Source organism: Tenrec ecaudatus, chromosome 12 (genome assembly GCF_050624435.1).
Source record: "Tenrec ecaudatus isolate mTenEca1 chromosome 12, mTenEca1.hap1, whole genome shotgun sequence".
Taxonomy (NCBI): Eukaryota; Metazoa; Chordata; class Mammalia; order Afrosoricida; family Tenrecidae; genus Tenrec; species Tenrec ecaudatus.
The window spans coordinates 106,884,823-106,910,032 of NC_134541.1; the positions used below are offsets into that span (position 1 = coordinate 106,884,823).

Consider the following 25,210-nt stretch of genomic DNA (forward strand, 5'->3'; position numbering starts at 1 on the left):
CTGACCTGGGAGCCTCAAGCCTGGCTGGAGGGGTGGGGTGGGGGGAGTACCAAAGGGGCAGACCTCTGGCATCGGTGTGTCTCAAGGTGAGGGCCAGTTCCCCCCTCAACAGCATCAAAAGCAGCTCTCTGCAGGTACTGCTCACCAGCACCCACGGGTCCAAGGGCTTGGTGCTGACGGGGGCAGGACAAGACCCGAAGGGTCAGGGCCTCCCCCTTCTGGTACCCACCCACACAACCCTTCTCGCCACCCCACTTGGTGGCAGGCGCTATCATCCCCTCGACTCCATGGACCCCATGAGAGGGTCCCCGTCCCCCTGCTCCTCACGGCCCCCCAGCCCCAGGAGCCCAGCCTGTGGTGAGAAGCTCAGCAACTACGTGGGCATCGAGGCAGTTCTGGACCAGCTCAAGATCAAAGCCATGAAGATGGGGTTTGAGTTCAACATCATGGTGGTGGGTGAGTGTGGAGTGGGCCCACGGGACAGAGCGCCTTGGTCTGTCCATTTAGCACCTCACAGGGTCTTGAGGTTAAAGGATTGTCATGGTCAGAGGCAGGCAGGACTTCTGGGCAGGGGCCACCAAGGGGGTTCGGAGAAGGCCCTGTGGGACCTGCTGACACGGAGCTGCCCACCCTCTCGGGTGTGGCTCACCGAGATGCCCAGAGCTGGGCACTTGGGGGGTGGGCTTCTCCATCCTTGGGTTGCTCTTAAAAGGCAGCTGACTCTCCCAGAATTGTCACCCAGCTTTGGGGAGCAAAGTGTCCACCCACAGTGTCCACCCTCCAGAGTCTCTGTCCTCACACAGGGCAGAGCGGCCTGGGAAAGTCCACCATGGTCAACACCCTGTTCAAGTCCAAAGTGTGGAAATCCAACCCGCAGGGCCTGGGGGGGCCCACACCTCAGACGCTGCAACTGCAGTCGGTGACCCATGGTGAGTGTGTCTGCCCCCCTCGGCCAACCTCCCCCTCTGCAACCCATGGTGAGTGTGCCCCCATCCCACCCCCACACTGCACCTCCCCCCCTCTCCCCCTGCAGTGATTGAGGAGAAGGGCGTGAAACTGAAGCTCACAGTGACCGACACACCCGGCTTCGGGGACCAAATCAATAATGACAAATGGTGGGTCCCCCAGGGGAGGGGACTGAGCCCCTGCTGCCTCCATGGCCCACCCACCCTCTGGGAATCATCCCAGCGCTGCAGCCTCCCAGCTGTGGCCACTTCGAGCCTCAGTTTCCTTGCCTGTGTAACAAGGGCACTGAGCTATTCCTTGATAGTCAGAACAGAAACCAAACCAGTCCATCCAGCTCATAGCAGCCCTCGGGACAGAGTAGAACAGCCCTGTGGGATGCTGAGGCTGCAGATCTCTTCAGGGGTGAATAAACTTCATCTGTCTCCCCCAGGATGGCTGGTAGGTTCGAACTGCTGGCCTGTGACTAAGAGCCCAACCCATAACCCATTATACCCCCAGGACCCCCAGAGAAAGCGACCCCACCAGGAATCCTGGCTGCCTTGTAGGACCTTAATTCCTGGCTCTCTTATTCCCTGTATTGAGGGTTTACTGAACACTACACAGCAGGCTGACACATGTACAGAGCGGGCTGATATGGGCACACAGCAGTCTGACTCGGGTACACATCAGGCTGAAAAGGGTACTCAGCAGGCTGACAGTGGTCCACAGCAGCCTGACATGGGTACACTGCAGGCTGACGGGGTAAACAGCAGGTTGACATAGGTACACAGCAGGCTGACACAGGTGCACAGCAGGCTGACACAGGTGCACAGGCTGACACTGGAAGTCCTGCTCAGTAAGCTGGAGTAGAGCAAAGTTCACATCCTACATGGCTGTCAGACTCCTTCCCAGGTGTTGAGGCTGGGACAAGCTGCAAGCTCTCTGAGCCTCAGTTTCCCTCACTGTGGCTTGACCTTGAGGACACTGCCTGCAGTGTCAGTGAGAGCCTCTGACAGTGGCTGGGACATGGACACAGATGCACCCTCATGCATACACGTTCACATGCACTCACACACTTTCACACCCGTACACCCTGAGATACACACAATCACACACTCACACGCACGCATACACTTTCACAGTCATACACACTGATTTATACTCTCACACATACACTTTCATATTCATACACTCCCCACACACTCACATACACTCACACTCATACACACTGATAGACTCACATTCATACACTCACAGACACTCACATTCATACACTGATAGACTCACATTCATACATTCACATACACTTTCACACTCATACACACAGATATACACAATCACATACACTCACACGCACGCATACACTTTCACACATACACACTGATTTATACTCTCACACATACACTTTCATATTCATACACTCCCCACACACTCACATACACCCACACTCGTATACACTGATGGACTCACATTCATACATTCACATTTACTTTCACACTCATACACACTGAGATACACACAATCACATACATTCGCACACACTCACACTCATACACACTGATTTATATTCTCACACACTTTCACATTCAAACACTCATACACACTGAGATACACTCACACATACACCCATACACACTGATAGACTCACATTCATACACTCACACCCATACACACAGATACATAAAATCACACACACATACTCACACTCATACACACTGATAGACTCACATTCATACACTCACACTCATACACACAGATACATAAAATCACACACACATACTCACACTCATACACACTGATAGACTCACATTCATACACTCACACTCATACACACAGAGATACATAAAATCACACACACATACTCACACTCATACACACTGATAGACTCACATTCATATACTCAAACACACTCTCAGACACTCCCACACTTTCACATTCATACACACTGAGATGCACACACTTTCTCTCACACACGCACTCATGCACTCACACACACCCATATCCATCGGGCAGCTGACTAACACGTAACCTCGATGACCCCAGGGCTCCTGTCTCACAGACACACTCCTCCTAAACAATCAGTAACTAGCAAGGGAAGAAGCAGGGGCGTTTGTCCTTGGGTAATTGAGAGGTGACCTTGCAGTTGTGTTTCTTCCACACTAGAATGTGAATACAAACAAACTTGAAAACCTCATTGAGAAGGGTCGGGGGTGCATCTGGACAGTTTTGGAGCTGGGGAATGAGCCAGGCGGTTGTTTGGGGGAAGAGTGCGTGCTCTGCAGAGAAATAGCTGGTGCAAAGGCCCTGAGGTTGAACAAGCCCAGGATGTGGAAGGAGCACAGGAGAGAGAAGGGCAGGCGGGGCAGGAGCCAATGGGGCTGGACTGAGGGTGCCGGGCTTAGCAGGCCAACAGAGGACTTGGTGTGGGAGCAGGAAAGGGGTGGGTTCTGTGGACACGCCCGCTGGGAGGCTGTGTTGGCATGATGGGGGAGAGAGGAGTCAGGATGTGCAGCCTCTGGGTGGTCTGGAGACAGTGTCTGTGATGTGTGTGGCAGCATGATGAAAATCGTGAAATAGCATGAGGGTGGCCACAGGGGACACCATGACTGACATGCAGTGACTGACATTCGGGAAATTGGCACCAGTAGACTTACTGGTCACACGTTGGGCTGCTAACTCAAGGTCAGCCATTCAAAACCACCAGCTGCTCCACAAGAGAGAGATGAGGCTGTCTGCTCTAGTAAAGAGTCACAGTCTCCAGAGCCCACCGGGACAGTTCTGCCCTGTCCTATAACACTCCAAAACTCACTGCCATCAAGTCGGTGCTGACTCAGAGCGACCCTATAGGACAAGGTGGAGCTGCCCGGTGGGATTCTGAGACTGTGACTCTTTACGGGAGTAGAAAGCCCCATTTTTCTCCCAAGGAGCGGCTGGTGGGTTCAAACTGCTCCCCTTGCAGATCTAAGCCCAATGCATAACCACGACGCCACCAGGACTCCTACCCTGTTCTATAGAGTTGCTACAAGTCAGACTCCACTTGATGGCAGTGAGTGGGAGACTCGCTTGGCCCACAGCTGCCCAAACCTTCCATGTGAGGAAGTGCAGTCTGGAAAGGCCGCAGAGCCACACGCCGGGAGACAGGCCTGCCTGAGTCTCCTTCACTGCCCGCTGCTCCCCTGGGAATTGGGTACTCTCAGTGCCCCCAGTTTATGGACAAGGAAGCTGAGGCCTCCAGTGGAGAGTGGCAAGGAGAGTAACCAGCCCTCTAACCTTAAGCTAGATGGTTCAGGCCCTCCTCAGAGGCAACCTGGGAGAAAGTCCTGGTGGGAGAATACGTGGGTACTGCCGTGCCCTCATCACACCTGGTCACACACAAGCTGTCGCAGAAGTGGAGAAACTGTCACACTCGTGCCCACCAGGTGGGGGAGACTCTGGGTAGGATTTCTCCCCACCCCACCCCAGTTATGCAGAACACATTCTGAAAACCAAGAGTTTATGGGGGAGAAAGCCGCCTCTTTCTCAATGGAAACCTTGCTGTCAGCAGTCCAATGAGTGGCCTGCTGCGCCCCCTGGCCCCCTGAGGCAGAAACGCTCAATGGCAGTGAGCTTGAATTTGGAAGGAAGGCAAAAGAAAAGGGCTGGTGATGGATTTCTGGAGGGGGAGGGACACAGCGGGGAGGAGGCAAAAATCAGACAAAACAAACACAAGTTGCTGTTGGAAACCCCCGGAGCCCCGTTTTGTGGGGACATTTGGGCGGGCGCCAGGGCAGCTGGCCAGGATGTACCCAGCTCCAGCCACACAGGGCCAACTGGCCACTCTGGCAGGACAGAGGTTGAGAACAGGCAGGCTTCCCTGCACTCCAGGCGTGGCTCTGAGGCCAGGGCCCCTCCCGCCCCCAGCTGGGACCCCATCCTGGGCTACATCAACGAGCAGTATGAGCGATACCTTCAGGAGGAGCTCCTCATCACCCGCCAGCGTCACATCCCCGACACCCGAGTGCACTGCTGCGTGTACTTTGTGCCTCCCACTGGGCACTGGTGAGGGGGTGCCTGCTGGGGGCGGGCCGGGGGGGGCCCTGGCACCACCCCTCTCTCACACGCTCGCTCACCACCCACCAGCCTGCGGCCCCTAGACATCGAGTTCCTGCAGCGGCTGTGCCGGGCGGTGAACGTGGTGCCGGTGATCGCCAGGGCCGACAGCCTGACCCTGGAGGAGCGAGAGGCCTTCAGGCAAAGGGTGGGCAGGACGCCCTGGGGCGGGGTGGAGGTGAGGCAGTGGGCGTCCAGTGGGCTGAGGCCACCTGAGTGTCGCTTGGGCCCCCAGATCCAGCACAACCTGAAGACGCACAGCATTGACGTGTACCCGCAGAAGTGCTTTGACGAGGAGATCAACGACAAGCTTCTTAACAGCAAGATCCGGGTAGGGGCGCGGCCGAGGGTCCAGTTCCCACAGAGCCGTCCATCCTTCCATCCTTTCCACCTAATGACGCCGCTCCCTGGACAGCGGGGACGCACTCTTGTGTTTCTAGCGGTGCTGGCTCTGCAGCTAGGAGCCCTGGTGGTTACGAGTGGGGCTGCTACCTGCAAGGTCAGCAGTTCAAAACCACCAGGCGCCCCACAGGAGAAAGATGAGGCTATCTACTTCCATAAAGAGTTACGGTGCTGGAGGAGGGCGGGGGAATGGGGAGCTAATAACAATGAGCCCAGGAAAGAGTAAAATGTCCTAAAATTGATTGTGGTGAAGATTGTGCAATTCTTCTTAATGTTTGAGCTCTTGAATGTTAGAGTGTGTAAATGATATGTCCATGAAACTGTTGGGGGAAACGAGTGGCTGTCTTGGAAACCCACAGGGGCAGTTCAACCCTGCCCTGGAGGGTCGCCATGAATCACAATGAGGGCACTGAGTTTCCCTAACTCGTCAAACACAAACTGGAGATGAGTAAGGACTGGCTCCCATGCAGGACCAGCCCACAGAGTACAAGACACAGGCGGCATTTGATTTTGGGTCAAGACCCTTGAACACAGCTCTCCAAGAGAGAAAGACAAATAACCCAACCGGACAAGGGTTAGTGAGTTTCCTTCCATAGCACTTCTGCAGCTGGCTGACTCTCAGAGTCCTCATGACCTCACGTGGCAGAGCAGAGCTGCTCCACGGGGCCTCCGTGGCTGTCATCTCAGTGGGCAGCAGTCAAGTGCGCAGCCCGACAACTCCCAGGGCTTTGGGGCCGGAAGCAGCTTGCCAGTCTGTCTTGCTCAGAGCCTCAGGGTGGGACCAAACCACCAACCTTCAGCAGCTGGATGCTGAGCTGAAGCAGCTGCTCCCCTGAATGGCTGCTCCCACCACTTCCCCTGCCCCCTTTCCCACCCCCTACCTGCTCTGCCATCTCTCCGGTGCAGCCCCCCTCCTACACATTTCCCACCCCCTGCAGGACCGGATCCCGTTCGCAGTGGTCGGGGCCGACCGAGAGCACATCGTGAATGGGAGGTGTGTCCTGGGCCGGAAGACCAAGTGGGGCATCATCGAAGGTCAGTGAGGGGCCACAGAGAAGGTTTGGGTGTGACTGGTTGAGAAAGGGCTTAGGCTCCCGGGCGGGCGGGCCTGTTGTGGGTGAGCCAACAGACAGGACAGCAAGTCCCCTGACCCCTGGGCCCTCCCCACCCTCGCAGTAAAGTGGAGGCAGCTCAGCAGAAGGAAGCTCCCCAAAGGGCTCCGCTCCAGAACCAGATGAGAATTTACCATGGGCCTCCTCTGGGCCCTTCCCAGGGACACAGGGAGACCAGCTCTCCCCGCATCCCCCTGAGAGCTTCCATTCAGTGGGGAGTGGGGAGACATCAGTGTCCAAAACGGAAGGCAATGACAGGTGAGAAGCAGCACAGGACGTGGGGCTGTCTTAGTTACTGAGGACCATCAGATACTGCTCTACTGGGTGTGTGTGTGTGGTGGTCGGGCGGGGGGGCGCGACTTTAACAAACAGTTTATTTTTTCACAGTTTAGGAGGCTGGACATGTGAGATGCTGGCAGCCAGCTCTAGGGGAAGATTCTCTCCCCCCCCCCCCTTGTCTTTTTCTCTCCCATTTCTCTCCTTGTTCTCTCTCCCTCCTCTTCCTTCTTTTGCATCAACTTCTCCTTCTCCTCATCTGTCAATTCCTTCCTCTTCTCTCTCTCTCTCTCTCTCTCTCTCTCTCTCTCTCTCTCTCTCTCTCTCTCTCTCTCTCTCTCTCTCTCTCTCTCTCTCTCTGACAGCCTTTTCTCTGGTGGAGGGAAGGTCTTTTTTTTTTTAATCATTTTATTGGGGGCTTGTACAACTCATCACAATCCATACATCCAGCCATTGTGTCAAGCACTTTTGTACATCTGTTTCCCTCATCATTCTTAAAACATTTGCTTTCTATTTGAGTCCTTGGTATCAGCTCCTCATTTTCCCCCTTCCCCAAGAACCCTTGATAATTTATAAAATATTATTTTGTCATATCTTACACTATCCGACATCTCCCTTCACCCACTTCTCTGCTGTCCGTCCCCCAGAGATGAGGTTGTATGTAGATCCTTGTAATCTGTGCCCCCTTCTCCCTCACCTTCCCTCTACCCTCCCAAGAGGGAAGGCCTTCTGTCGCCTCTCAGCAGCAGCTCCTTGGCAGTCTTCTCCATGTGGGGTGGGATCTGCCTTCCTCCACAGCTGCTTGCTTCTTTCTTCATCTGTTCCTTTCATAGCTCACACCTGCCCGACACTAGTTCCACCCCATTGACACAACAGAGACACCCCTTACCAAGCGGGAGTAGCACATTAGGTATAAACACCCAGGAACCCTGAAGTTGACTTCCGCTCCCAGTGACCTATGGGCAAGGGTAGAGCTGCCCCACGGGGTTCCCAAGGCTGCTTCTTGAGGGAGGGGGCGATCCGGTCGCAGCTTTCTCCAGTGAAGCCGATGATGACTTCCAACCTCCTCGGCTCCTGTTCAGGAGGCAGCCGAGCACTTACCCGCTGCACCACCAGGGCGCAGGCATCAGTTAGGATTTACATCACACCCTGGGAGGAGGTGGGGGAGGTGTGTGTGTGTGTGTGTTTTGTGATTCAGCCCCTCATAAGGCGGGGAGTTGCCGTAGGGAGTCAGGGAGGTCCCCCGCTGAGGCCTGGTCCTCTCTCATGATGCTCCCCATTCATGGCCATCATGTGGATTCCAACTCCGGGGGGGGGGGGGGCCCTGTAGGACCCTGTGGGTTTTCCAAGGCTATAACTCCTGGTGGGAGCAGAAAGCCTCCTCTTTCTCCCAACGGCTGACTTTGCAGTAGCCGTCCAGGCCTTAAGCCCTCACCCGGCCTCTGGGGGCTCTTTTCTAAGGATGAGTATGGTACTGAGTGATGGGTGGAGTCGCGGCTTCAGCCCCTGCCCTGGAGCAGCCTCTGCCAGTGAGTGAAGGGGGAGGCATGGGGGCGGGGAGGGGAAGCACTCAGTGGGGATCTGGTAATGCTGCAGCACACAGTAGGCGCTGAACGAATGCCCGTGCCTTGCAGTGGAGAACATCGCCCATTGTGAGTTTCCACTGCTGAGAGACCTGCTCATCCGGTGAGGGTGTGAGGCCTGGGGGCTGGCAGGGACTCTGTGGGATGCTCAGGCCACAGCTAACCTAACCCCACCCCACCCCCACCCAGCTCCCACCTGCAGGACCTGAAGGACATCACCCACAACGTGCACTACGAGAACTACCGCGTCCTCCGGCTCAACGAGAGCCACTCACTGCCCCGAGGGCCCGGCTGGGTGAACCTGAGCCCTGCGCCTTCTGGGTGCCCCCTGCTCATGCACAAGTCCTCCAAGGCCCATAGACGAGTCCAGGAAGACTCAGACGAGGAGGACTACTGAGCACTCCTCACCCCATACCCGCGTTGCCCTCTGTACTAGAGCATCTATTAAAGGTGGACATTGCTTCTCATGCAAAGCTGTGCTTTGCAGATCAATGGCACTTGATCAATGGCTTTTTTTGAGCTTTTCTCCAATAAAAGTGTTGTTTTAAGTAACCACGGGAGACCCAAGGCCCTTGGGAACACCCCTCCCCCAACCTCCGATGGACTATCAGGCCTCCTGTGCTCCATCCAGACCAGACCCCAAGAGCCCATCCATCCCCACCCACCCACACAAGACAAGGCCCATGGGGTCAATGATTGTGAACTGGGTGCTTAGGTGAAGGTTTCCAGAGCAGATCAACTTTCCATTCCACAGTTCACACTCCTGTTGTGTCTGGTGATGGACTGCGGTCCCCACAGCAGGGCATCCCCCATCCCGCATCCCACTCCCTCCTCCCTGTGCTTCCTCTTCCCATGTCTCCTCTTCCCCTCACCCTCTGGACCTTGCCCTGAGGCCGAGCTGCCTTCTTGATGATTCTAAGGTGGCAAGCACTATCAACCCGAGTTAGGATGATTCATTCCCCTTACGTTGTTACCAGCGGCAACACAGCGGCCTCTGGACAACAGAGGGAAACACCGCCGAGTGTTGGCACGCCAGAGCCCATGGTTGCAGCCACGGTGTCCATCCATCTCGCCGAGAGCCCCACTCTTTCTCGCTGCCCCTCCACTTTACCAATCATGATGTCCTTCTCTGGGGACTGGGCTCTCCTGATGTTCACGGTATGTGAAAGTCTCACCAACCTAGTCTCTGCCGGAGCATTCCGGCTGCTCGTCTGGGACGGATGCGGTTGTTCCCAGGGCGGTCCACGTGCTCTTAGCTCTCCTCCCCCACCTTTTTTCAGCCGCCCCCATCCTTTCCCAGTCTTCCTCATTCCACATCCAACTTCCACATGCAGACCAGGCGACTGGACATACATGGCTTGGATCACCACGTGCAGTGTAGTCCCCAAAGTGACATCTTGCATCTCAAGACTTGTGCAGTAGGTTTAACCTGATGCAAACTAAAGGTCACTGCCACGGAGTTGCTGCTTACTGGCAGTGATCCTACCGGACAGGACAGAACTGCCCCTGTGGTTTTCTGAGACTGCAACACTTTATGGGAGTAAAAAGCCCCGTCTTTCTCCCAAGGAGCGGCTGAAAGTTTCATATCTGATAACTTCCAATTTTCCTAGCTTCACACTGCGTACATCCCAACTCCTGTTTTGAGTGGAAGGAAAGTGTGGAACGAACTGCAAGCTTCATCCGCCTTCATGATTCTGAGATGAGGAGAGCTGGATGGTGGCCAGCTGCTCCCACCAACTGCTCCCAAGGGATCGGGTTAGAGCAGTGGTTCTCAACCAGGCCCCTAGACCTCTTCCAGTGTTCACTGCCACTTGGCTGCGGGAGGGAAGACCAGTGATAGCAGTGTCCAGAGCCCTGTGGGCCAGACCAGGGACCTTGGCTGGCTGCTGTCAGATGACATCACTGGCCCCTGAGCTCGGGCCTGGGGAGGGGCCCCTGGACTGCCCCCGAGCCTACCTCCAGCAGCCAGGTGGCCCTGTGCACAGGTACTCACATGCCCCTACAGCAGGCCCGTGCATTGCAGGGGGTTGGCGCAGCACTGCCAACCCCCGCCCACTCGACGCCTCTAGGAGCCGGAGCCTTTCCGACAGCCCCCAGCTGTGGCACACAACAACCAAAGGCCTCTGGCCTCCGGTGAGGGCCAGCCAGGAGGCCTGCTGGGGCAGTGTTTGAGGTGCTGAGCCAAGGGCCTGCTCTCGGAGCCCACCGTGCGCTCTGTAGGAGGCAGGGGAGGCAGTCTGTCCCGGTAACGTAACAATGTATGGCAGGGGTGGGGGCAGCTCCACTCTGTCCTCGGGGGTCACTGGAGTCTGAGTCGGCTGGAGGACAGCAGAGTAGCAGGGGAATACCACTTGCAAGAAGGCCTGGGCGTGCAATGGCTGCCAATCCCAAAGTTGGTTAGGATCCCCCCTGGCCCGACAGGAGTCAGAATCCATGCCACACGCAGGGGGGAGGGTGTAGTGCATGGGCAAGGACCCCTGGCAAAGAGGCCGAGAACCAGAGCCCCCCCATCCCATGCCTGTTTCCTCATCTGTAAATGGGGCAGTATCCACACCCACCCTCTGTGTTCTGGGCAGGAGGCTGTGCTGTGGTCTCTCCAGACTGGGGAAACGGAGGCACCGGAAGTGGAGGCGGCTGTGGCCCCAGTTCTGCGCTCCCCCTGCCCTCCATGCCCCCCGCCCTGCTCACTGGGACAGAAAGTGTTTCTAAAGCTGCTGAGCTCAGAGCAAGCACTTTATTTCCCATCACTGTTTCTGAGACCTGGAACGGGGGGTAGGGGTGAGGGGACATGGAGGGAGGGAGGGGGCCTGGAGGGAAAGTCCATCAGGCTACAGCAGAGGCTGAGAGGATGTTGGGGTGCTGTGGATCACCATAGTGGGAGGGGTGCCTCTGGAGGTGGGGGCTGGGACCCTGAGAAATCAGCAGGAGCGAGTAGCTGCCCCTGGAGCTTGGGCCCCACAGGGGTCTCCTGTGTCCCCATGGAGTCGGAGTGTGGTGGCCCAAGGCCCAGGTCTGAGCCGCCTGTGGCTGTGGTCTGCAGTGCAGCTGTCAACGGAGGCCAGGCAGGGCCTGGGTCTGAACCGGGCTCTAGTGCTGCCTGGCTGTCTGGGGGGGGTGGGCTGCAGGCATGAGGAGGGGCCAAGACTGGAAATGAACTGGAAGGCCTGGAGGGGGAGGGGCAGTGGGAGGGGTGCAGAGGGGCAGCAGAGATGACCCAGGTGGTAGGCAGGTCCTCGGTGGGAAAGGAGTCTCAGCTGGTCCCCAATAGGGCGGGTGGAGGTCCGTTCCATATAGTCCCGAAGTGCAATTGCTGGAACATTCAGTGTCTCGTGGGTGTTTGTAGCGGTCAGCACCACCATCAGTTTGCCCTTCTGCCCCTCAGAGTAACAAGGAAAAGCATAATTCAGCCTTCAGCCCTCAGCATCCGCTCCTAGCTGTGTGTGTGTGTGGTGTGTTGTATGCTGGGTATATTTGTGTTGTGTATATATGACATGTTTGTATAACGTATATATGCATGATGTGTTGAAGGCTGTGTATTTGTGTATGGTGTATATATATATATGTGTGGTGTGTGTCGAATGTTGTGTTAATGTGGTATGTTATATTTGGTGTGTGTCTGTGTGGTGTGTAAATGGGGAGTGTGTATCTGTCTGGTATGTATATGTGTTTTGTATTTAGCATGTGTGGACTAAGTATATGTGGTACATATGTATGTGGTGTACGTGATGTGTGATATGTGTGGTAGTTACATAATCTGGTGTCAACTTGCGAAGGGGTGGAGTCCAGCCTGTCAATCAGGTCGTGGCTTGATGACCTCAGTTGGAGGTGCCATGGAAATAATTAGCTCCCTGGAGGCCAGATACACACAGACTCTGCTTCGTCTTCCTGCTGACAAAACACATGGAGCTACATTAGAGCTCTGGAGCTGAAGGAGCCATGGGGAGACCCACGCCAGCGCTGAGATGCTTCCACTGCCACTGGATCCACAAGACTTTCCACCCACTGGCCTGTGAGCTTCCTGCATTCGACGTCATTGCATGTGCTGCATGCGTCTGAAGAGGATTTATAGACTGGTATCCAACGTATGGGCTAATATCAGACTTATGGACTTGACCTGGGCTGGGATGTTTTCTCAATACACAATGGTTCTTTGATATAAAGCTTTCTTTTACACATGAGTGTGTATGAATTTGTTTCTCTTGTCAATCGAGACTAACACAGTATGTATACGTGTATTTTTTGTGTACATGTGATGTGTTTGTGTGGTGTGTGCTATATTTGGTATGCATCTGTGTGGTATGTACACATGGAGTGTGTGTGTGTGGTATAAATATGCCATGTGTGCCTGTTCGTTTGACACAAGAGGACACTAAGTGCCCAGGCCCGGAGGGAGGGCCAGGATGAAAGTCCCCTAGCCCTGCCTCAGCCCTGGGATTCCGGAAGCCTTCAGGCCCTTTTTGACATCTGTTTTGGAGGGAGCATGCACCCACACAGAGCAAAGGTTCCCTGAGAAGGACGACATAGAAGTGGGAAGCCATGGGGAGGACCCCAGCCACCAAAACCGCCTGATGAAGCCACTGCAGTGGTGGGCTTCCAGTCCAGTCTAGTGGATGGGGGTGCCGGGTCCCCTGGACCTGTCACCTGCCTCCCTGGGCCCATGCAGGTGGGACACGCTGGCTCTCACTGCAGAATGTTTCCATGGAGGGTCAGAGGGCACCCACTGGGATATCCCAGTCAGTTTCCCGCCAAGTCACTCAGGACCCTCACCTGAGGCATCTACGGTGGGCCCAAAGGCAACGCAATGGCCTCCCTGCCCCTGCCTGGCACAAGAGGGCCACCCAGCGCCCTGGGTCTTCCTCCTGCAGATGTGGCAGGGATATCCTGTCTCTCCGCCCAGAGTTTGACATGTTGCTTCCTCTTTGAGCCAGATTCAGCCACCTCCTTGGGGCCCTGCGCCTTCTGACCGCTGGGATTCTTGCCGGTGAACGACCTGGGCACAGCTGTCCCTTTCTGGAAGGCTCGGAGCTGCTGGAGCAGTTGGCTCTTCCCGGTGCAGCCTCTGCAGCAGTGAGAGCACCTCCATCAGGGCCCAGGAGGCCCTGCGCCCTTGGACCCGTGTGCTTGGTTCCCCGAGGCCCTGCACCCTCAGACCCGTGTGGTTGGTTACCTGAGGCCCTGAGGGCAGGGAGGTGCCCCCTCTGCTGGGCCCTGCTCGCCCCTTGAAGCCACCATGTCATCCTCGCTCTCAGAGGAGCTGGAACTCGAGCTGGGGAAGGACATGTGGGCTCATTCAGGGACCCCCGACCGGGGTCAAGCCCCCACCTCCCCCGCACCTCCTTGTGACCCAGGGCAGGCAGGTGGAGGCCACTACGTGCCCCACCTGTACCCCGTGATGTCACTGTTGCTGCTTGGGGCTGTCGAGTCTGAGTCTGCTTCAACTCCCAGAGACCTGTGCTCCACAGGAGACGGCCCCTGGCTCGGCGCCCTCCTCACCGTTTTGTTGTTGTTGTTATTGTTTGAGCCACTGCTGCAGCCGCTGAGCCATCACCTGCTCCAGAGTCTTCCTGTCACAAGCTCCTCTGACCCCCTCAATGCCCAGGGCATCCTCCTCGCCAGCCCCCCATGTTTCCCCAGGGACCCTGCTTTCTGCTGCTGCTCTCATACCTGTCCGGGGACAGGGAGTCGGGCAGACTGGCCTGCCGTAAGTCGATGAAGACCGTGGGGGGCTCCGCGGGGCGTGGCAGTCTCATGCGTATGTTGGGGGCCTGGCCCCGTGTGGCCTGCAAGCCCAACCTGGCGGGAGCCTGTCTGAGAGAGGTAAACAGAAACGATCATCGCTTCTCGGTGGTGCAGTTCAAGCTGCCCTCCCATGCTTCACACCACCCTCAGGATGGAGACCGGAGAGCAACCCTCAGGGTGCAGTCCGGGACCACTCTCAGGGACGAGGGCAGGCTGTGCGTCTCCTCTGCCCACCATGGGAGCCACCCGCCACTGATGGCGGAGTGAGCTACAATTAACTACCTGAATAAAGCCTCGTGTTCTTGAGGGGACCCCAGCACCGTACCTGCACCTCTACACAACCTGCCTTTTTCCAGCCAGCAGCACTGCTGCTTGCAGACCACCCTTCTGCCTTCCTAGAGACAGACTGACAAGTCCCAGGGAAGTACTCTAATTGGCTGGCTGAGGTCAGACTGAGGGCTGACGCTGGGCCAATGGGGATGGTCTAGGGGCAGGGTCCCATGGTGACATGAAGGGAGGCTTCCATAGTCTCTGAGGAAGAGCAGATGTTCTGGGTCCCAGCGCCAACAGGTAGAGCCTGCACAGGTTGTGCCCGGTACCTATCTCTGAAACAGTGTAATGGCACCACCTACCTGGTTGGATCGCTGAGATTAATGGAGAAGACGCACATCAAGTGCCACACCCATAAGAATAAAAAAGCAAATCCCACTGTCCTCGAGTCGATTCCGACTCAAAGCGACCCCACAGGACAAAGAGGAATTGCTCCTTGGAGTTTCAGAAAATGTAAGTCTTCATGGACGCAGGCTGCCTCATCTTTCTCCCTAGTGGTTGGTGGGTCTGCACCACCGACCTGTGGTCAGCAGCACAGCCTAGCGTTTAACCTACTGCAATCATCCCAATAGGCACAATAATCACAACCCACCCCTGGCCAGCAGGAAACTCTCACCTGTGGCTGGCCGCCCACTCCGAGGTGTCCTGGGCTCTGTCCACAGGGACTGACCAGGTCGAGGCCGACGGCCGGGACTGCGTGGTACACAGCAGGGTAAGCCGTTCCATGAGCCGGTCTTGGGTGGCAGGCGCAAGGGGCTCTGAGGATTGCCCAGGGAGAGGGGCACCTTAGAGGATACACAGAGCAGCCCAAGCCTTGGGACAAGGCAGTGTCCTTGTGTGGTGCCCCTCGGCTGATCCACCAGGGCAGTGCCTCGGGACAAGCCAGAGCACCTGCCTTCTCCCCTTGCAGCACATGGCCTGCAGGGTGTGGGCTTTCAGGAGTGAGTATTGGGTGCTGTGAGTCAGTTCTGAATCACAGCGACCACACATAGGAGAGCGAAACTGTCCCTTAGGGTTGGCTAGGCTGCTGTCCCCTTAGGGGAGCAGGCAGCCAAGTGCTTCCTCCAGCAGAACCCTGGGGGGTTCTGACCACAGGCCTTGCAGCTAGCAGCTCAGAAAGGGGATTCTGCTAGACTCCCATGGGCCTCGAGCTGGTCCCATTTGTTTGCAATTGTAAACAACGCTGCCACAGGCACCCTCAAATGCCCATCTTGACCATGAAGGTGTGTGTGTGTTTAGGACAGGGTTAGCAGTGCAATCGCCCGACCAAAGGGTTATACAGATTTAAAAGAGAGAACCCAAAAAACCCCCGCCATCGAGGCGATTCTGACTCACGGTGACCCTGGAGGACAGGGTGGAGCTGCCCCAGTGGGTTTCTGAGGCTTCAAATCTCTATAGGAGTAGAGTGTCTCCTCTTTCTCCCATGGAGCAGCTGGTGGTTTCAAACTGCTGACCTTGGGATTAGGAGCTCAACTTGTAACCACTACACCAGACAGATTCTGGCACAAATTACCCTGCCAAGAGGCTGTGCCAGTGTGTGACGGGGCACGTGGAGGGGCTGGCAGAAGAAACAGAAAAGGCAGGGACTACTTTTCCCTAGAAAAAGAGACAGAGAGAGAGAGAGAGAGAGATGTCTGTGATGCAGAGAGCAGCCTTTGCCGAGCCCAAAGCTCTTCAGGAGTCGGGAATGAGGAGAGACAGACTCATGAACACGGAGGAAATGGGAGGCGTGATGTTGTCTGGTGAGGACAGGGAGGGTGAGGTGAAACCAAACGCGTGTGAACCTTGAACGGAAAAGCGGGACACCTTCACTCCATTCACAACCAAAGAGGGGAGGCGGAGAAGGAAAGCAGCCAGAGGACATAGGGGCGGAGGAGGGGATCGGGTGGGTCAAGGGCAGAGGCTGTGCCCTAAAGGTCTCTTGTGTCTCCAGGGTCTGGCCCACCCTTCACTTGTATGATGAATGAATGGGTAAGGGAGCATGAGTAAGAGGGACTGAGCAAGAACAGGAAACAAAGGGCACCCCCAGGGGTGGCTGCCTGTGGCCCTTCACCAGTCTCCAGGGTTCAAGGTCAGACCTCGGCCTTGGCGGTCTGCGGCCCACCATGCAGCTCCAGGTTCGCCACTGTCGCCATGGTCCTTCTCTTGTCCCACCAGACTCTGGAGGATGGCGTCGAGGTCCAGCTCCTCAAGGCGCTGAAACAACCAAGCTCTGTGGTTACCACCGCCTCGGGGGAGGGGGTGAGGAGGGAGGAGGGCAGGTAACAGTGCCATTGCCCTTTGCTGGGACATGGACCTGTTCTGCACCTGATGTGGTCGTTTCAAGGAGCCCTGGTGGCGGAGTGGTTACATGGTGGGCTGCCAGCAGCAAGGTCAGCAGTTCAAAACCATGTCAAGAGTGACAGGCTCAGAAGCCCACAAGAGCAGTTCCACCCTCCCTGCAGGGCGGCTATGAGTCAGGACCAACTCCACGGCAGGGAGTTTGCTCCTCTCTTTGGAGCCCTGGTGGTATAGTGGGATATGAGTTGGGCTGCTAATACCAGGTCAGCAGTTTGAAACCACCAGCCACTCTGTGGGAGAAAGAGGAGACTCTGCTGCCCTGGAAGGAGGGCTCCGGTGTAAGAACGATGGCGAGGATGACTGTCTCCTTCTGCTGTGTGTAGATAAAGTCCCTATGAGTCAGACCTAAAGACAAAGTGATGTAGGGTTTCTGAGACTGCAAATCTTTATCTTCCCCAAGGAACGCCTGGTAGATTTAAACTGCTGACTTTATAGTTCGCAGCCCCCTGGACTTGGTAACCCAAGTTAGCCATGAAACCTGAGTCATGCGCCGGACAGGGGCAGTGCCGGTGGGCACGTACCTGGAGGGAGAGTATCGGCCCGCTGGCCTGAGCATCCCCCATCGGCACCTCGTGTCCTGGACCAGCTCGAGGGGACATCTTAGAGGCTCTGTGGTCACTGCTGGCATCCCGTGGCCCCTGGGTCACTTTCCGGAGTATGTCTCTCTCTATCATCTCCCTCCTCTCGCGACGCAGGGCTCTGAGGTCCTCACTGGACAGTGAGGTTGCATGTGGAGCCCCCGGGGCTAGGGAGGTGGGGGCTTCTCCCTGTGGCCCCGAGGGGTAGCACTGCTGACAGCTGGGGCTCTCCTTGGAGAACCTCAGCAGAGAGCTGGGCTCACCATAGCTCTGGAAAGGGCCTCGGGGGTCACTTCCGCCCTGGGGCCTAGCTGTCCACTGGCTCGTAGGTTCTACGGTTGCTGCCACCAGAGCTAGCTGCCGGGAGAAACGGATCCATGCTTTAGAACTCAGAAAACCCAACACACTGCTGGTGAGCTGATTCTGGCTCAGAGGCGCCCTGTTGGGCAGAGTAGAACTGCCCCTGTGGGTTTCTGAGGTGGACATCATCCTTACGGGGGGTGGAGGGGGGCAGACTGCCACACCTTTCTCCTGCCAACCCTCTGTGGTGACAGCTGAGTGGTGGCTCACGGGTACAGGAGGCCAGGGTTCGGATCTTGGCCAGTATATCTCATGTGCTGCACCACCACCCATCAGTCAGTGGAGACACGTGATGTGTGGCTGTGATGCTGAACAGCTTTCAGCGGGAGCTTCCTGAGGCAACCAGGAAGAAAGGCCTGGCGACTGGCATCCATCGGTGCATCGGACAGTGACAACCCTATGGAAGTCAACGGGCAGACCCACAACTGACAGTGGGGTCGGCACCGGGTAAGGCAGCCTTTTGACCCGCTGTGCACAACAGCAATGGATTTGATAGTGGCAACGCACCACAAAAGGAGCCCTGGTGGTGCTGTGGGCCAAACACTATGCTGCTCACTGTGAGGTTGGCGGTTCAAAGTCACCGGGGGAAAGATGAGGCCATCTGCTCACACTAGCCTCGGGAACCCCAAGGAACTGCTCTCGTCCGTCAGGTAGGGTGGCAATGAGCAAGAACTGACTAGCTGGCTAAGGGAGGAGGGCTAGATGGTAGGTGTGTCCCTCATGGGAAGTGACCCAGTGGAGGCGAGCAAAGGGCAGCCCCTGGAGGGGTGCAGGCTCTCGGAAAGGGAAGGCCATCCGTCTAAGACAGCACTGGTCTGTGCAAACAGGGAGTGCGAAAGCTATGAGATCAGAGTTGACTCCATTCCGCTTGGCTTATTCCCTGGATCTCCTGTTTATTGCTTCACCTACTGGGTGAAGGGTTGTGTTGGGTCACCTGTGTTGAACAAAACAAGAGAGGAGCCTGCAGGAGAGCTGCCTAGGTGATCGTGGGAAAAACCACCACCACTGCCCAAAACAAACAAAACAAATCCACCTGAGCACTCCCCAACCGGGGTCACCTCAGACAACCATTGGGTCTGGCTGAGGGGTGGGTGGCTTCTGTCACGGGGACAGGGTAATGAAGATGGTGGGACACTGGGCGCTGGGCTGGGATGAGGGGACTGGAGCTGGTCCAGTCCTGGGGCATTCACACCCCTCTGCCCCACTTCAGCTTCCAAACCAACACCAAACCCACTGCCAGTGAGTTGATTACGACCCACGCGGCCCCCTTAGAGTTTCCGAGTCTGTAAATCCACCTGTCATAAAACCAACTCCTTGCGCGTGGTGTCCCGTCGTGTCTCCAAGGAGCGTGGCATCCCATGGGTGATTTCCCAGACCTAGATCACCAGGCCTTTCTTCTGAGGTGCCTCTGGATGGGCTTGAATCTTGAGTCCATGTGTGTATGTGTGTGTGTGTTCTTTCATTGTGCACTGGGTGGAAGTTTTCTGGCGGGCAGGCTGGCTTCCCACTCAACAATCCACACACGTCTGGTCTCATGCCCTGGATCCCGACCCCTACAGGGAGGCAGCGAGTGCTCTCCCCACTTCCTCCCTGTGTTGCTCACCTCCTTTCCTTCTTGCCCTCTGGACTCTCCCCCTGGGAAAAAACTGCCCCTTTGCTCTGGGAGGGTTGGCTGGTCTAAGCAGTGTGTTCCATGGACCTCTCGAGGGGCCTCGTCAACGGCAGCCGTCCAGCCCTCGGGCACGCCATCACCAGGAGGGTCCTCCTCAGCCAGCTCCTCCGAGAGGTCAGGGATCAGGGCGGTGGGATCTCGCTGGAAGATGAACAGCTCGCCGTCCTCCTCGCAGCCATTCTGTCCGGTGGGGCAGGGCAGGGGGAAAGGAGGGCTTTGGGGCCCTGGCAAGCCTCATTTCACTACACTTGCAGAGACTGCGCTTCACATAAAGTCACGCTTCCAAGGCGATGGGAGCCCCCGCCCCCTGCCCCCTCGTCTGTGTTCCTCTGGTCATTCCAGCAACCCTTCACCCTTTCCCAGGGTGCTGATGCCCCTTGCGGGGGACCACAGCTTGGTGCCAACATCGCTGGCCTGTGCCCTGCTCAAAAATGAACTGTCATGGAGCAGATGGCCTCCTCTCCCCCCCAGAACGCCTGGTGGGCTGGAATCACTGCCCTTCCAGGGAATGGCTCAATGCATCACCGCCGGCGCTCCAGAGACAGAAGGTGCACCGGAAAATTTAACAAATTAAAAAATGTTAAACCTGCAACTTGCTTTAATCGCAAGATCCATGCTTTATTGCAGCATCCTGGAACCAAACTGGCAGCATCTCTGAGGTCTGCCTGCCAGCCCTCCAACTCGCCCTCCCCACAGGGCCAGCCTGCTGAGACCCAGCTCAGGGTCCTAGCCCAGCCTGGCACTCCACTGACTGGGACAGGTGCTCATCAGCACCCCCTGGTGGCCCTGACATGCAAGGCTCTGGGTTCTGCAAGGCCACTGAGGACACAGTACACTGTTCTCCATCAGGCCCACCTCCCAGGGTCATCTTGACAACCGTGAGGCTCTTGCGTCTAGTCACTATCTCCCGTGCACTGGGTATGACTTCATCCTTTTGGGAGGTCCTTGAGGTACCCTGCCACCGTGTGGTCACCCCAATTTCAGGGCTTTGAACTGGTTCAGTAATTGCTGTCATACCCAGGGCAGCATACCCAACACGTAGCAAGCACATCTACTGCCCGCAGTGTTTTGTTGTGCAGCAGGAAGCTCACTGCACCCCATTCAAAGATGGTGCCCAACCGGGCCCCTCTGGAGTCCTGCCAAGAATCTGGTCTCCCGTCAGGCTCCGGAGGCATTCAGGGGGCAGGGCTGTGGCAGCTCTTATGCAGAACAGCCCTGTCTTAACCAGCAGGGCTCTGGAGCGCAACATGCCTCCACAGCCCTGAGGTCGGCCATAGTCTGAGTGGGGCACCGCTGCGTACTTTCTCCTGGCAGCAAAATATCCCGTTGCTACATGACAGGTATGTGGCCCTTGTTGGTGATGATCATTACTGAATTGCTTTGAACCGTCTCTGCTCTACTTCTTAGAAAACTGAGGCTGAGGGGGCTCGAAGGCGCTTGCTTTGGCAGAACTGGGGTTTGAACGCGGACAGTATGGGGAGCCCAGCCCTTCACTCTCACAAGATATTCTTGCCTGTGTATTGTTTCTACAAAGAGCAGACCGGGGTGCTTGCCAGGACTTGGGGGGTGGCCTAGTGCAAGTGGCTTTGTGTCTGAGCAAACTCCCTGGACCAGGAACTGGCATCCCAATCCTGGATCTGACCAGGACTGCGAGGTTTGAACCAGCCAAGAAACAGGAGAACCAGGTGCACCAACCAGCCAAGACCACAGGTAACAGCCGGTTAGCAGTGGCCAGGTGTACTGCTCGGTCCCCAACCTTCCGCTGGGCCAGGATGCACACAGCACCTAGAGCAGCGTGGTCAGCCCTGGAGAAAACTATTCCCAGCTGGGGATTCAGAACACTGAAGTGACCCTTGAGGAAGAGATGTCCAGTAAACAAAGCAGAGAATGTGGGGCTCAGAAGGAAGCCAGGGCATATGGCTGTAAGTATGACCAGAGGATGTGACAAGGGATGTCTGTTTTTAGGCCATAGAAGGAGCCCCCGAGAGGACTGTGGCCAAGCTGTGGATGGCTTCTGACTGGTCACTGGAGGAGCACTGGCAGGGTTCTGCTCACCGAAGAAGAGTCAGCATCCGAGTCTAGGGTGGGGATCTGCTCCTTGGCAGCCTGGAGGATGGCGTCCCAGGGATGGCCCAGAGGGGGCTTCACGTCCCTGGACATGCTGGGGTCCACGTCCTGGGTGCTTCTCAGCATGTTGTCCTCCGGGAAGACCTGGGGAGGGAAGGACACAGGGTGAGGGGAGACAGGGCCAGTGGCTTACTCTGACTCAAATTTCCCCTCCTGGTTCTGCAGGGTTCTGGCATAAAGAGCCAAGCTCTGTGCGTACACTGCTCACCGCCCCCAGCAATGCAGTGCCAGCCACACCTGTGGTTTTATGGGTCGGGGTGGTTGCGAAATGTCATACAAAGGAACAAGTGAACTTACTTGTAATATTTTAGGTAACCTGCTATATTCTGCAGGACAACGAATCATTTCTCGTGGCTCTTCTAGCCATAATCTCTGTAACTCCTCCCAAATGACCTTGTCCTGATGGGTCTGGGTTCAAGAAAAGGTGAGGGGACAACTTATAGGGTTCAGCTGTGAGTTCCTATTACAGGGTTAATTGCGATGGCCAACCTGCTATGTATAAAATGAACCATCTTGGCAGCAGGAGGGGAGATTTCACTATCAGCAAGAGCCGGGAGTGGAGCACATACCCTGCACCCAGAGATCCCTGATCAGTGAACCTCCTGGATTCAGGAGAGAGCTGCGCCATCCAAAGAGTGACACAGGAGCAGCAGCAGCAGAACCAGGAGTCAGAGCGTGAGGCAGAGCGGTGGACTTCCCAGCCCACAGAGCACGCAACGCTGAGTCCTTTTGCGCAGGTTAGCCTGTGGAGTGCCTCTGAGCACTTCATTGTGGAGCTGGGCGGGAGCTGCACGCCTTCGCTCCGAGGCTTACAGTGGAGTGGCACAGCCTTTGGGCATTTACTAGCAGCTCTAAGAGACTATGGTAACAAATCCTGACTAAACAACTTTATCCTGACCACTTCTCACCTGCACTGCAACCTGTGAACTTCTGTAAGAAACTCCCTATTGACCAGGTATAAGGCATCATGCACAAAAAAAAGATATATGTGTATATATGTGTGTATGTATATGTATATATGTGTATATGTATGTGTACATATATATACCATATTGAATGAAGGGGAAGTGCAGAGTGGAGACCCAAGTGTCGGCCAATGGAGATCCCCTCACAGAGGGGTTCAGGAGAGGAGATGGGTCAGTCAGGGTGCGAGGTAGTACCGATGAAGAACACAGCTTTCCCCCAGATCCTGGATGCTTCCTCCCCCCAACTACCATGATCCGAATTCTACCTTGCAGGGCTGGATAGGGCAGAGGTTGTACACTGGTACATATGAGGGCTGGAGGCACAGGGAATCTAGGGTGGATGATACCTTCAGGACCAAGGGTGTGCGGGGCGATGCTGGGAGAGTGGAGGGCGAGTGGGTTGGAAAGGGGCAACTGATTACAAGGACCCACATGTGACCTCCTTCCTGGGAGAGGGACGGCAGGGAAGGGGGGAAAGGGAGACTCCGGATAGGGCAAGATATGACAAAATAACGATGTATAAATTACCAAGGGCACATGAGGGAGGGGGCAGTGGGGAGAGAGGGGAAAAAAAAAGAGGACATGATGCAAAGGGCTTAAGTGGAGAGCAAATGCTTTGAAAATGATTGGGGCAGGGAATGTATGGATGTGCTTTATACAATTGATGTATGTATATGTATAGATTGTGATAAGAGTTGTATGAGTCCCTAATAAAATGTAAAAAAAAAAAAAAAAAGAAACTCTCTATCTGTGAGTTCTGTGTGGCCATGGCAACGAATGACAGAACCTACCAGAGAGGGATGTACGTACGAAGCAGGAAAATTCAAAGTCTTGCTCTAACATGCATGCAGAGTACAGTCCATGAGACGTTTTGTAGGCTTTTACAATTTTTGTACTCATGCTTGGAAACCTGACATATATTCAGTCACAGCAATCTAGACTTGGGTGCAGCAGCCACGTGGTGCATGGCACCTACCTTGTACAGTACGGGTCTCGATCATGAGGCCCCTAGGCAGGGTCTTATTTCTCTCTGGAGTTTCCGCTCCAGTTTAGTAAGTGCTGAGTTCACATTTGATGAATGGATGCAATGTTCATTCACACCAAACTCCCTGCCATGCAGTCAGTTGGACTCAGAGGGACCAGATCGGACAGCGTAAAACTGCCCCTGTGGGTTCCTGAGACTATGACTCTTGACAAGAGTAGAAAGCCTCCTCGTTCTCCTCTCAGAGCAGCTGGTGGTTTCCAAACTGCTCACCTTTTGGTTAGCAGCTCAACACGTAACCACTCGCAAAACGAAACGCGCTGCCATTGAGCCCGTTCCGATTCATAGTGACCCTGTAGGTCAGAGGAAACTGCGCCTCCTGTGGATGTCTCTGGTTTTGCAAATATTTACAGGAACAGACAGCCTCGTCTTTCCCCCTTCAAGCATTTGACAGGTTCAAACTGCTCAGCTTGTGGTTAAGCAGTCCAATGTGACCCACGATGCCACCAAGGCCCCTTGTTTCCTTGACAAGTTTTTAAAATTTCTGATCCTTGGGTCTGACACGGGGGTTGTGGGAACATCACCCCCACATCATCCTCAGAGCAGCCTAACTATGCCCATTTTAAAGATGAGGGGACTGAGGCGCTCTAGGGAGTTACATGACTTGCCAAAGATCCCAGGTCATAAATGGTAAACCAGAGTTTCCCCGTAAACTGCAGGGGGCAAGGATGGGGGCTTTTTGTGTGACTCCTGAGCTGGTGGAAGGAGGCCAGTAGGCGCAACTCTGACCTAAGGCAACCATCGGGGACATGTCCGCTACATACATCAGGGTGATTTTTGGAGCCACGGTTCTGCTTGGCAATTCAGGATGCAGTCTTGAACAGGACAACTGAATCACAGGAGAGAGGGGGCTGTCAGAGACGGCTAGAGTCCTTCTTCCAATGGACAAGGAGAGGGAACAGCAGTTGTGAGTAGGGGAACAATATGTACAATGGCTCAGAGGAGTGACCATACAGTGAAAATGGACGGGAACCCGGAGGTTCCTGAACGCCAGACCAAGGAGCTCCGCTCATTCAGGGACCAGAGTTAATTATGGCTTCTGGAAAAGGACGCTTCAACAAATTAGTCTCTGACTCCGTACTCTGGAGTTCACCTCCGTTTCGTAGCTGCAGCCCGTTAGCCCCACCCCATGGCCCCGCCCCCCGCCAGCCACGAGGCAGGCGGTTGTTATGACAACAAGACGCCAACTGTCTTTGGGCTGTACTTTTAAATACTGCAGCGGGGCAACAGAAATATATTTCGTCTTACCCCGCCGCCGCTAACTTCTGCGCAGCCCCTGTTTTCCCACCGCTCCATCCAACTCCAGACCTTGGTGCAGTAGCGGCAGCCGGGTCTAGTCACCTCGGGCCTCCGCCTCCCTTCCCTGCGCGGTCCTGACAGGGATATAAACAGTCTCCAGTGTGTCCCTCCGGTCCCGCTCGCCCCCTCGGGCTGGGACGCAATTCCTGGGGCTAGTGCCCCCTCTCGATTCCCATCTCAGGACGAGTCCGACCCCGCTAGACTTCCAACTCCGTTTTCTCCCGCTCCTCTCCCGGGACCTGGCGCGTCCGGCCTCTCCTGCAATGCGATTGGTTGACTGTGACAGCAGGGAGGCGGGACGCTGAGTGCTTTACCTGTTCATTGGCTGCTGCGGGCGTCACTCCGGGAGAT

General features: G+C 55.8%; 2 protein-coding genes across 4 annotated transcripts; one reads left to right on the forward strand and one right to left on the reverse strand.

The window, feature by feature from the left end:
* Positions 1 to 287: 287 nt before the first annotated feature.
* Positions 288 to 8,804, forward strand: SEPTIN12 (septin 12). Its single transcript, XM_075528030.1, has 9 exons — positions 288 to 456; positions 804 to 929; positions 1,034 to 1,115; positions 4,846 to 4,983; positions 5,065 to 5,182; positions 5,270 to 5,365; positions 6,375 to 6,471; positions 8,459 to 8,510; positions 8,597 to 8,804. Exons 1-9 carry the CDS (start codon positions 288 to 290, stop codon positions 8,802 to 8,804), a joined length of 1,086 nt encoding a protein of 361 aa, XP_075384145.1.
* Positions 8,805 to 11,153: 2,349 nt separating this feature from the next.
* Positions 11,154 to 25,092, reverse strand: DNAAF8 (dynein axonemal assembly factor 8). 3 transcript variants are annotated; one of them, XM_075564318.1, is made up of 10 exons: positions 24,809 to 25,092; positions 21,482 to 21,637; positions 19,358 to 19,606; positions 17,338 to 17,751; positions 16,555 to 16,672; positions 15,093 to 15,234; positions 14,072 to 14,215; positions 13,575 to 13,673; positions 13,175 to 13,466; positions 11,154 to 11,778 (listed from the first exon to the last, which is right to left on the reverse strand). In XM_075564318.1, the coding sequence occupies exons 1-9, from the start codon at positions 24,854 to 24,856 to the stop codon at positions 13,184 to 13,186; spliced, it is 1,653 nt and encodes a 550-aa protein (XP_075420433.1). In that variant the 5' UTR covers positions 24,857 to 25,092; the 3' UTR covers positions 11,154 to 11,778; positions 13,175 to 13,183. The 3 variants fall into 3 exon arrangements, with proteins under 3 accessions (XP_075420433.1, XP_075420434.1, XP_075420435.1); XM_075564319.1 differs by having other exon boundaries at positions 11,154 to 11,784; XM_075564320.1 differs by lacking the exon at positions 17,338 to 17,751.
* Positions 25,093 to 25,210: the final 118 nt, after the last annotated feature.